Source organism: Pinus tabuliformis, chromosome 7 (assembly GCF_031772625.1).
Source record: "Pinus tabuliformis cultivar Carrire ecotype Pingquan chromosome 7, CPIR1, whole genome shotgun sequence".
In the NCBI taxonomy this organism is placed as follows: domain Eukaryota; kingdom Viridiplantae; phylum Streptophyta; class Pinopsida; order Pinales; family Pinaceae; genus Pinus; species Pinus tabuliformis.
In genome coordinates, this window is record NC_142293.1 from 1,692,637,425 (window position 1) to 1,692,650,853 (window position 13,429).

The 13,429-nt window shown below is 40.1% G+C and overlaps 1 protein-coding gene across 7 annotated transcripts in view; it reads left to right on the top strand.

The window, feature by feature from the left end:
• Window positions 1-1,805: 1,805 nt before the first annotated feature.
• LOC149255031 (transcription termination factor MTERF9, chloroplastic-like) overlaps window positions 1,806-13,429 on the top strand; it is a 112,086-nt gene continuing 100,462 nt past the window's right edge. For all 7 annotated transcript variants that reach the window (XR_016267204.1, XR_016267203.1, XR_016267205.1 and 4 more), the window contains exon 1: window positions 1,806-2,456. Coding sequence is in view for 1 of the 7 variants with exons in the window: in XM_089460294.1 (XP_089316420.1) it covers window positions 2,193-2,456 (264 nt within the window). In the remaining 6 variants the exon portion in view is untranslated. The remainder of the gene's footprint in view (window positions 2,457-13,429) is intronic.

Sequence of the window (13,429 nt, forward strand, 5' to 3'; positions counted from 1 at the left end):
AGAAATTAACTAAGAAATAAATAAGAAAAATCAAATTAATTAATTTATTTATTAGATTGAAATAATAAAGTCAATTTTAGAAAAGAAAAAACCATTAAAATAAAAAATATTAAAGAATCCAAATAAAAGAGAAATTATAAAATTACAATAACTTAAATAAATAACTAAATAAATAAAGGAGGAAATTTACCCTAGGTCAAAGAGAAACACTGGCAAATAAATTAAATAAGAAAAAATATGTACATGAATCCTAATGATATAGAGGCTAAACAATAAAATGGAACTAACAATAAAAATGACTAAAGGAACTATGAAAGGATTAGAATTAAGAAAACTACACACATTCTAATTATATGATACAAAGAAATAAAAGATGGAAAAAAGGGGGAAAGGGGGCCAAATCAACCACAAAACCACAAAAAGGGAAGAAAACTTATGAATAAAGAGAGGGGATCCAACAATGACTTATTTTCCAATCATCATCTCTATTAAGCGTCTTGGATCTTTTTTCAATTTCAATGGTCTCCCTCAACTTACGGTTCAATTTCAATGGTCTCCCTCAACTTACGGTGATGGAAGTGATCAATTTTGGCAATGACTTGGGAGTCCTCAACACTGATGTGGTGCTTAGTTTTCTCAGCTTGTTTCGCCAAAGTTGAGGAGCGAGTCCTACAGTGTTTTATGTCAAATGGATGTTCTTTAATCCTCTCATTAATAGAACGACCAATTTCTCTAATGTAGAAAGTCCCATAGGAACAAGGGATCAAATACACACCTTTCATGTCTTTGGGATTCATCGGGCTTTCACTGATCTCAGAGAGCTCCGAATCGTGTTCAAGGCTCTGAAGGTGGAAGAAACATCGTGCTTCTTAAGAACCTAAACAATCTTGTCAGTAATTCCTAGTATAAAGGGAAGCTAAACACTGGAAGACAATTCTATAGGTTCTCTCTTTATCTTCAGACCTTTGCTAGCCTTTTGAAAAGCTTTGATACATTGGGATCTATTGTAACCATTCATTTCAAAAACATTAAGAAGATGAGTTTTCTCACCCTTCAAGTGATCTTCATTAGAAACACGCAACGAGTAGCTAGAGTGTTTAGAACCCCATATTTTGGGCAAGAAAATGATGGGATAGGAGTCAACATGAAAATATTGCTTCATGTGCATTTTTTCTTTTTCTTTGATTAAATAATAAATAAATAAATAAATAATTTAATAAAATAATATGACTATTAGCATAACCATTACATTTTTATGGTTAAATAATAGATTAATGATTTAATAAAATATTTTGACTCTTAAAATTAGCCGTTGCATCTTTATTATATATATTAGTCTTCTATTTCAACTATCCATTTATACTATTATAATGAAACATAATAAGTTCTTCAAAACAGGTTAATTTATAAATCTATGTGATTTGATCCAGAAAATTTTGATATAAAATAAGTAATATCATTTACTTATTTCTTTATGGCAAGAGCTAACGAGCCTGTCATAGGGTATTAAATTCCCTTTCAGCTGCATGCTTCTTAATGCGATAACACACCATTATTTTTTATTTATCTACTCACCGTGCATGTGTTATAGCGTTATAGAGCATGCAACTAAGTCAGCGTTTAATACCGTATTGCACGCTAGTTAGCTCTTACCATTTCTTTATCACTAATACAAAATTTCCTTCTTTATCATTACTATTTTTTTTTTTTCTTAACCGTAATGAATCGGTAAGTGAGTTTTACGGATTCATTTGTATTTATAAAAAACGGAGTGATGCCCAACAATTATCTGTTTCTCGAGTTGAATGTAATGTAATTAGCATCGGAAAAGAAGGTTTTAGATATTTGAAGTTTGAACGCTTGGTTATTTACATATTCTGTTTACCATGATAAATCTTAGAATTCAGCTCGATTAGATATTAAAGCACTGGATAAGGTTTTCATGTCCAGTGACAGATGGACGGCCAACAATTTTCTATCACCGTTCTCGAGAGAGAACATCTTAACATGCCAACACGTTAAAACCCCAACAATGGCGACGAAGGAGGTTCTAGCAGGATTGCACACGGAACGGGCGTGCGTGCGTGCTTTAAGAATGGCGAGAAACAAGGTTTCAGCGAGAATCGAAAACGGGACGCGAATCTTTAGGGCGTATATGCTATTTTGAAGGTGTCTGTCTTATATTTTTCGAAATGTTACCTGCCAACTGCCTCCGTTTGGACTCTTATGGAGGAAGAGGACTCCAGTACCCTGCTCTTTCTTCGTCAGACTCTAAATATTATGGATTGCCCTTGAAATTGAATAAATTTTTCCGGAGAAAGCGTTTTCTTGTTTTGTATATACGGCATTTTAACCTTCGGACGTTGAAATCCAACCGTTACCAGTCGGGAAACAGTTACCCACAATATAAGTGCTACTATGAGGATGCCGAGGACTATGGTACTATTGATAGCGATGTAAGTTCAAAGTCTATATGTCTGCATTTCTTTGGTTATTCTGTTAATTTGAATACAGTTTTTCATTTTCAGAGTAATTTAGCGTGGAGGAAGGGATTTATTATGCCAGAGTCACCTGTTTAAAGCTATTGGATATGCCATCTCACAATGCATTTATTTGGAAAAATTAAATATAATATGTTGATTTGAATGTTTTTTTTCCTCGTTATCCTTTGAGAGGTGAAAATTTTGAGTTCAATGTTGCTTAGGGGCAAGTGGTATGAAGTAGAAGCTTGTTAATAACCCGTAAAGGATCAGAAAAGAGAAAGTCCACTGGGGCCTAACCTTGGTACTCGTAAAAGGGATTCTTAAACGTTAAAAAGGAGCTTGGAAGAAAACCAAGGGGGGCAGAGTAGTCGACAGCCATTCTGTATCTCCAAGCTGCTTCGTATTCCGTATCCCAGACTGTTCGCTGTAGTGAAAGGGATCCCTTATCTTAGAGTAGTCGCTGTAATGACAACCAGTCTTGTACAGATTTATGCTGGCTTTATATGAGTTTCTTGCGCAGAATTTAGCAGTCTCTTGATGAATTTCTCGCCCAGAATCTAGCATTCTGTTTATTAATGGTTTTTTACCTCATTCCCGTCTATCGGGCAATCCTCCATTACATCCACTTCTCAAGCCGCTGGCTGCATTGCAGGCTCCATATATTTTCCCTCTATTTCAAATTTTTTGGTTGATTGTTGTTGGTATTCGATTGCTGTCCATGACTACTACTTTTTGCCTATATAACAATAGTCTCCTTACTGTTTCTAATTCTATTGGATAAGGCTCTGTTTCAGCTAACATAATATCATATGGAGTGCAATTTTTTTTAATCCTCAGGAACCCTGTTCTCATTTGCCGATTCTACTTTCTCTAGCTGAGACCATCTGTTCTTCGTTGTAGTGGGGCCATACTTGATAACCGTAAAGGAGTATGTGTATGGTTAGTGCTTGGAGTAATGTGCATAGCATGTTCCAGTTCCATATCTCCGCTGCTCTACATCTCGTCTAAAATAAGAGGGTTCCTCTCCAATCCCTTGGAGCCTTTTCCTTGTGCACATATCCCAACTTAAAGTAAGATATTTGTTATTTTGGGTTATTTCCAAAGGCTCTCCTCCAAAACTTGGTTTTGCTTCAGTTTTCTCTTCAGTGGAAGAAGTACTAGGGTCACGATTCCCTATATCCTATTATGTTTCCAAAATCCTTCTGCTTTGGCCCTTCCATCTTAAAGTCATAGATCTACCGTGTTGGCTTCAAAGAACCCTAATCCAACCAAGTAAAACACTTCAGATTTATAACTGTGCTGATCAAGAGTAGCTCACACCAATAATACAAGAGAGGGAGGGAGAGAGAGAACCCATGAGCAAGAGAAATATGGTGCCCATAGGCTAAAGAGTAATGCCCATCAATTAATCAGAAGATGAATCAATATGATATTACGAATGACTCATGAGGCATGAAGAGGTGGGTGTCTCCATCTGCAAGGGGGTTATGGCCTTGTTAGTATGTTACCGACCCAAATGGGTAACTCCTAGGAGAATTTTTTTTCCTATTCGTTCAGCGTGTCAGCCAGCAGCCCTATGGTGATCCACAAATAACTAGCCTTCAACGCTTTCCATCCATGCTCCGGTCAGTGCTTCATTTCATCTAGCTTACTCATTAGAGGAAGGTGGGTCACCTATTATAAAGTGCATTAACCATTTTTGTATTTAAGTGCTTTCTTTTAATGTTTAAGGGCATTCTACTATGAATCACAAGTTGAATTGGATGATAGATTGCTTTTGATTGTATCTTTGTTCCCATGCTTCACCTTGGTGGTTTTCTCTTTCCTCTAGTCACCTTGGTGGTTTTCTCTTGCCTTTAGTCCAGTGTGACTTTCCTCAAGGCATTTCATTCCACTGTCTAGGAGGGGTACAAATAGGAGACATTGATTGATGTTGTGTATCCATGGTAATCCATCTCTCCCTTGTATCCATTTCCCATCTTTGGGTTGATTGTTATTTGTGAGTAGTATTGGTTCCTTGTTTTCCCTCATCTTTGAGTACAGGTCTGGAAATTTTTCCCTAAGAGGTTGATGCAACAAAAATAATGAAAGAGCATAAGCCATAATGTTAAAATGCAAAAGATTGGCAGTGATATGTGATAATGCGTGGACAAAAGCCTAGCCTAAGCTCTACTCCCCTCATTATCCTTCACTTAGTTCTTGGCTAATGTGTGAGCTATCTAAATAAAAGAAACTTCAATCATCCCAATCCCAATGAGCAATAAAACCATTCATCTTTAAGGTGTCAATGATGAATGAATGAAAGCTATATCTATGCATCTAAAAGAAAAATCAATGAAGAAAAAGGTGAACAAGAGGGGTGGTAAAAATAGCTCGAGGAAAGGGGTAACTCAAATCCTACGATTGCTCCGTCTTCACATCATAATGCTCAAGGTTGAGGAAATTTCATAGCTAGTACACAAACAGTGGCATCCTCCATGAAGTAAACCCCTACCCTGCAATGTTCCATGGGGACGCATCTCCCCAGAAGGGGTGTGCTGGGTGTACCCCCTCAAAAGGTCTACACACATAAAAGGGGGATGCTCAGAAGCACCCGTTTTGATGGCGGATGCCTAGAAGTACCCCTTTTGAGTTTCAAGAACTTTTGTGTGGGAAAGCCTAATATTCAAGCCTATGGCCCTATTATTGCTAGGCAATTCATGGTAATGTTAAATTCTTAATGTAAAAGAAACATTCTCCTTTATCTTTCATTTTCATCTTTTTACTTATATTTAAAATTACCATGAAAAGACTTAGGATGTTTGAGAGTGGTTCTAACCTCATTGGATTTCATATGGAGAAAGTAGAAATTTAGATCTCACTCAAAATCCAACAGACTTAATAGTTTTTTCAGGATTTCATGATGGGGGGATTGCAACGTTTCCATTGGATTTTGTCATGTATAACAGTATAGAATTAGGATTTAATCAAGAGCACCAAGCCCTCCATGTACCTTGATGTTAGTGGCATTGGTTGTTGACTTGACATGCTACGCTTTTTTCTATCTTATTTTAATTCTTAGAGGGTGATATTGATGATGAAGATCCCAATATAGGTAATGATTTTGACGATATGTAGCTATTTGTTGTATCATGATTTTTTTTTGGACGTTACAGGCCATCTAGAGCTTGTTTGTTGATGTATTTTCGGTTCAAAGATGGCTTGCACTCTGTGCTATTTTGGTTATGTGCACCCTTACATGCTATATAAATGGGAACTTTTTCTTATTTGCATATAAATGGTTTGGATTCATATGGATGCACATGAATACATATGTTTTTCTTTAAAATTTGAATATTTTAGGTGTTTTTGGTTGACCGGTATTTTGGTCCAGTTTTTTTACTGGGTCTGGTTCGGTTCTGACCAGTTCTCGGATCATAGGGTTTTTTGGTTCAATCACCGATTCGGTTTTGATAACATTGGTATCACCTATAGTCTATTTTGCTTAGTCCTAATCTAATTCTAAAATGATGAATGATGAATTTAAATTTTAAATCAATTTACATTCTAGAATCAATTTAATTTTTAAATCAATGTAGATTCTAGAATGATGTGTTGGAAAATCAATGCAAATAGATTAGGGTTTGATTCTCCTTTCTTGATAATTACTTGTGAGTTGTGTTGGCTTTTTTGACTTTTACTATTTTATCTTTCATCAAGCAATTACCATACAAGAGACACAAGATGTAGGCACTATGCCAGGTCAAAACACCCTTGAGGGGAAAACCCAGTAAAAAATTATTCCTTTCAATAGTATTCTATGAGACTCTTCACCCTAGACAAAGACCAAACCTTCCCTCCACACCAAGTCAGCCTCGCAGATCTTCGATGTCTTTTCTAGCAACTTTGACTATGCAGCAACATCCGACATCATGCAGCTTCCAACATCAGTGAAACTTGGAAGACTTCGATCTCCCAAACTAGGGCACGAAACAGAGAGAGAGAGGCACCAAAAGTTTGATTTTCTTCTTCTCCTTAGACTCCACCCAACTCGCACTTCTTTTAGCTTCCTTAGACCCACTTTAACCTACTTCGCACTTCTATAACTTCTCTTGAGATATCGAATTAGCTTGAGATGAGATACTCCAAATGAATTCGACTTGCTTCTATTTATAGGCTCCAAGTGAGGTCAAATTAGTGTCCTTAGGTCGACTTGATCTCTTCTAGGCCGACTTGGTGTGGAGGATACATAAATTATATTTGACTCAATAGTAAACCTTTTTACATGATTCAAAAGCCCAAGAAGGGTCTCTTTGAATATACAATGACTCTATAAACTCAATATTAATCCTAGGAGTCCACAATGGGGACTTTGACTAATATAATGATGACCCAAGCATGAAACCCACACTTTAATAAGTCATTGTTACAATAATAAAAATTATTTCTTTATTCTTTTGACAAGTACATTTCATGATGACTCAGATACATTAATGAAGACCGAACCTAGTTACATTTTCCAACACTCCCTCTTAACTAGGGAGGTATTCATAAAATACAAATACAATGGAAGATCTCAAACTATATGAACAATGAAGAACTTTAGGGACCGCTATGCCATGGACGAGATCCCTGACTAGGGCTATCTATCCATTGGTCTCTCATCAATTTAGTCACCGCAATGCCATGGACTATATTCCTGACTAGGACAATCTATCCAAGTGGGAATAAGGTGGACTCAAGCTTTCAGCCCCTCTAGGTACCATTAGGCTTACTTGCTAACCACCAACCTAAAGACCTAAGTGCGTATCCATGGTCAGAGCTCTACGACCCACGCCACCTTCCCTACTTTGGGACCTAGACATCAACACAAAGTGCTGGCCAGATGTCCTCACAGGCAATGCTTCACTTGCAAAGCCTCAACAAATTTCTTCCACATTCTTATCGTTAATACAATAAGCAATATCTACAAAACCAAGCAGGTTCCTTAGATATTCAAACTTCTTATTAGGAAGAGCCTTTGTTAGTATGTTTGCTACTTGTTCATCTGTCGAGACATGCTCCAACTTCACGATCCCATCCCACACTAGGTTCCTAATAAAGTGGAACTTATTGTTAATATGTTTCGTTCTAGCATGAAACACAGGATCTCCAGACATCTTGATATAGCTTTGATTGCCACAATTAATTACAGTAGGACCCAGAGACTTATCGAACAAGTCTATTAGAAGCTTCCTTAATCAAACAACCGCTTTTCCTACTTCACATGCAGCCACATATTTTGCCTCAGCACTACTTAAAGCAATGAGATATTGCTTCCTACTCATCCATGAGATCATAGCAACTCCCATACTAAAACATCCTCCGGTAGTGCTCCTTCCATCGGTCTCACTGCTGCCCTAATCAGAGTTTGTGAAGCCAATTAGCTTGACTTCCTTACTATCATACTTTAGGCAGTGATGTATAGTGCCATGAAGATACCTCAATATATGTTTGGCAGCTATCTAGTGATCATGACGAGGCTCCAACTGAAATTGACTAAGAATGTTTACTGCAAAACATATATCTGGCCTAGTATTTACCAGATACATTAGGTAACCCACCAACTGTTGATAGGTGGTAGGATCCACGAGACTAGAGTCAAAGTACCTCAACTTCTTGAGATTGGTGATCATAGGAGTAGTCATTGGTTTGGAATCCATCATCCTGTTTTTCTGCAACAACTTGATGATGTACTTTCCTTGCCCCAAATATATCTCCCTAGGTCTCTGCCATACTTCAAGACCCAAGTAATAGTGCATCAATCCTAGATCCTTCATTTCAAATTCAACTGCCAACATTTTCTTGCATTCTTGAATTCTTCGCTTCACACTTGTGATGAATAGATCATCCACATATAGTAGAATAATGACGAGCTCATTATTCACAACCTTGATGTAGAGATTTAGATCAACAAAACTCTTCACGAACCCACTTCTAAGTAGATATGCGTCCATCCTTGCATACCATGCCTTATGTGCTTGCTTCAAACCATATAGGGCCTTTTAAGTCTGCAAACATGAGAGTCCCTGCTATTAACTTCAAAACCTTCGGGGTGTTTGATATACACTTCCTCATCAATGGTCCTATTTAGAAATGCGGTCTTCACATCCATTTGATGGATATTCCAACCCATTGTAGAAGCCAATGAAACTAAAGATCTAATGGTAGTGTACCTCACTGTGGGTGCAAAGGTTTCTTCATAATCAATGCCTTCCTTTTAAGAGAAACCCCTTGCAACGAATCTTGCTTTGTACTTTTCTATACTTCCACCAACAACATGTTTGATCTTATAGATCCGTTTGGATGTGACAACTGATTTGTCACTAAGTGTTGATTTGGGGTAGCATCGAATGAGCTCTAGCCACGAAATTTGGTGGAGAGGTTGGGGCACATGAGATCTCCAATATCCAGAAAGGGTTTGGGCAAATATCAAACAAATCAGGATATATTAAAATAATTAATATTTTTAATGGAGTCCCTAAGTCCAAACTTAGGGAAAATAAAATATTAATGTGTATTAATATGAATATGTGTTAGAATAGTCCAAAAGACATGGATTAAGCCAGATCTAATCTTAGCCGTTGATTAGGGACTTAATCTCGGTCGTTGAGATGTCAATAGAAAAAGTATAAGAGGAGGCTTGAGGGGCACTTGGAGAACACATTGAGGGAGGCTAGTTAGTTCAATTTCTGGAGTGGGGTTTGCTGAGAAATTGAACCAGTGGTTTGGAGAGCAGTGAGAAGGCAACAAGTACGGAACAGAGAGACGGGAGATCAACGCAGAAGAGGCAGACACAGAGCCAGAGGAAGCCACACAGAGGCAACAGAGACTGCACAGAGCCAAAAGGGCCTGCGTCATCTACGCAAAGGCTGTAGGAGTGACGTAGAAGCCCAGAGAGGCTGCGCAGAGCCTCGGTAGGTTGACGCAAAGGGTTTCAGGCTGACGAAGAGGGTTTTAGGCTATAGCAGAGGTCAGTAGGGCCTACGCTGGGTTTAGGAAAGTGTTGGAAGTTTGTCTATCTGTGGGTAAGCCAATTTGGCACCCTGTTGTACAAGAAAATTGCTGAATAATAAAATCCTCCCTCGCTGCACCAGTTTTCCCACATTGGGTTTTTTCTGGGGACATTAGTCCAAAATCACTGTGTCAATGTGTGCATATTGTAGAAATTTCTGTTTTCCCACCCCGGTTTTCAGTTTCTCCTTATTTCTCCCATGTAGTTAAATGCCCATTCCCATAACCATACATTTAACAGACTGAAAAAAATAAATATTGCTGAAAACACAAATTTTGGAAATTTTTCAGAATGCTGGAAATTGCAGAATTAAAAATCAGCAATAAAAAACAGCCATTAAAACACATTAAAACACTGATATTTTTGGTCAACGTGACCCTGGAAAAACCCCCTACAACTCTTGGGGAAAACCAGTTTGAGAGCTCTTCTTTATTTCTGAAAATTGCCTTTTTACAGTGAGAATTATTCAGCAAAAAATCAGCAAACAAATTTACAACTTATCTCCTTTCCCGTGCCTCACAGCAATCTGGAAATTACAGCAAACAGGACAGCAATAAATGCTGTACGGCCTCCGTTTTGTGTGTAGAAAAATCAGCAAACTGCTCCTCGATTTTTGTGCAAAAATCTGCCTTTCACTATGTGCTGAATCAGCTGTACAAATCTGCTCAACTGCTGCCTTGGAATGTGTGCCAAGCTGCTGTCTCTCTCTCCTCCCTGCTCAGAAATCTCTCTTGCTCTCTTGCTCTCCTTCTCCCAATCTGCTCATGAAAGAATGAATGACCTTTTCCTCCTTTAATATAACTCCAAGTGACTTTTGGGTGATCTCTAAATCCAATGGCTGAAATAGATTTAGATCAATGGCTGAGATTAAATGCTCATTTAAATCTCACTTTCTATATTTTAATTCACCCCACTTTAATAAAGACCCACTTAGTCATTTATTTCCAAAGTCACTTTTCCTTTCTAATTTTTCATTTACTTTATAAAAGTTACTTTAAAATTAGACTCAGTAACTTTATCACTTAAAGTCACTTTTAAATTAGATTTAACTTTATAAAATTATAAAGTCACTTTAGGAGAAAAATTAAATTCTTTTGGACACTTTTCCCTAGGCCAAAGATCAAAGCCTAAGGGAACCACCTGTCCTCCGGTACCAAATTTCAACACTCCCTCTTACCGAGGAAGGTGTTCCTCACCACACCCATCTTGTCTCTGAAGTAGACATGCTTGCCCCGTGGTAAGGCTTTGGTAAGAATATCTGCAACCTGCTCATCAGTGGAAATATACTCAAGTTTCACAACTCCCTTCTGAACATAGTCTCTGATGAAATGATATCTGATCCCGATATGCTTTGACCTGTCATGAAATACTGGATTCTCCGTGAGTTTAATGCAACTCTGATTATCACAGTAAATCACTGAAGGTCTCAACGGCTGACCAAATAAGCCAAACAACATCTTGCGAAGCCAGATGGCCTCACAACTAGCTAGACTGGCTGCCATATACTCTGCTTCCGCTGAACTCAGTGCTACTGACTGCTGCTTCCGGCTGAACCATGACACTACTGCTGAACCCAACCCAAAACAACACCCTGAAGTGCTCTTCCTATCAGAAGCACAACATGCCCTATCAGAATCCGTGTACCCTGCCAATCTCACTCCATCTCCCTGCCTGTAGTCCAGACCATAATCCACTGTCCCCTGCAAGTACCGCAAAATGTGTTTTGCAGCGACCTAGTGAACCTTCCTAGGCTCACACATAAACTGACTCATCGTGTTGACTGCAAAACAGATATCTGGTCTAGTGTTGACCAAATACATCAAGGAACCAATCAGCTGCCTGTACAATGTGGGATCCACCAACTCGGAATCCGAAGCATGAAGCTTCTTCCAGTTGGTGATCATCGGTGTCTACATGGGTCTACAATCCTCCATGTGGAATCTGCTAAGGATGTCCACAATATACTTCCCCTGCCCCAGGAAGAAATGCCCCTCCTCCTGCCACGCCTCCAAACCCAAAAAGTAATGCATCAAGCCGATGTCCTTCATCTCAAACTCCGCCGCAAGATCTCTCTTGCAGTGCTCTATGAGTCTCTTTGCACCTGTAATGATCAAGTCATCCACATACAGCACCAGAATGAGAGGCTCCTCACCAATCACAATAAAGTAAAGGTTCGGATCTGCCTCACTCTTTGTGAAACCCATCCCCTGCAAGTATGCATCTATCCTGGAGTACCAAGCTCTGGGAGCTTGCTTCAGGCCATAAAGGGCCTTCTTCAGTCTGCACACATGGGACTCCTTCCCATGCACCTCAAAGCCCTGTGGCTGCTCAATGTGCACCTCCTCCTGTATGAAGCCATTGAGAAATGCGGTCTTCACATCCATTTGGTGGATCTTCCAACCCATCTCTGCTGCTATCGATATAATGGAGCAGATCGAAGTATATCGAGCCACGGGAGCGAAGGTCTCCTCATAATCAACTCCCTCTACCTGGGAGAACCCTCTAGCCACAAACCTCGCTTTGAATTTCTCAATGCTGCCATCTGCAGCATGCTTTACCTTGTAAAGCCATCTGGAAGTAACCACGGATTTGCCCTCAGGCCTCGGCACCACCTCCCAAACATCATTCTTCATGATAGAAGAATACTCCTCCTGCATGGCCTCTCTCCAGACCTGCTGGCTAGCTGCCTCCTCATAGCTAGAAGGCTCAGAGTCAAGGATGCTGGTAACCATCGCCATATAACTACAAAACCTCTCAGGTGGTCTACTCTCTCTGACCGGCCTCTTCGGCGCAGCAACAGATGTGGCATCTCTCAAGGTGTCTTGAAGCCACTTGGGCTTCCTCTTCCTTGAGCATGCTTCTCCCATAGGAGAATGAAACTCCTCCTCCTCATCACCATCAGTAGCCTGAACTCCTGACTGTTTGTCTGCTGTCCTCCTGCATGCACCTGAACCTGTAGAAGCTGAGGTACCGTGTGAACTGTCCATCAGTGGACTCCCTAGTGAACTGCTCTGCATGCTGCCCGGAGCACCACTCCTCTGGCTCGGCGAGCCACTGCTCACTGATGGACCTGACATCCTCATGGATGTACCTCCGGATCCCTGCCCACTGGATCCCTGTGACTGACTTAACTGCTGCTGAGGGTCTGGCTGATCCAGATACTCTAACTCCCGTGACCTCCTAAAGGCCCTGTCCTCCTCGAACTTCACATCCCGTCTGACAACAACTCTCCTCTGTGCAGGGATGTAAATCCGAAAGGCCTTTGAGGTCTCACTGTAGCCCACAAAGATACCCTTGTCTACGGTGGGCTCTAGTTTGGTCCTCTTCTCCTTGGGTATATAGGAGTATGTAATGCATCCAAAGATATGAAGATGACCAAGATCAGGCTTCTTCCCAGAGAAAGCCTCCTCCGGAGTCATGTGCCCCAAGGCACGATGCGGACTCCTGTTCTGCAAGTAAACAACTGTGTTGCAGGCCTCTGCCCACAAGAACAATGGCAACCCCTGATCATGTATCATGGCTTTGGCAGCCCCTATGATGGATCTGTTCTTCCTCTCCGCAACCCCGTTTTGCTGGGGGTTGTAAGGAACAGTGAACTCCCTCCTAATGCCTGCCTCCGCACAATAATCAACAAACTCTCCAAGGGTGTACTCTCCTCCATTGTCCGACCTCAGGGACTTGATCTTTCGACCTGTCTGAGTCTCCACAAGAGCTCTGAACTCCTGAAACCACTTGAAGACCTCACTCTTGGTCTTCAAAAAATAAATCCAGGTCCTCCTGGAGTGATCATCAATGAATAAGACATAGTACTCATATCCACTCAAGGAAACATGAGACATCCGACCGCTCACATCGGAATGAATCAAATCAAGTATCCCCGTCGCTCTGCTGTCACTGCTGGGAAAAGGGGATT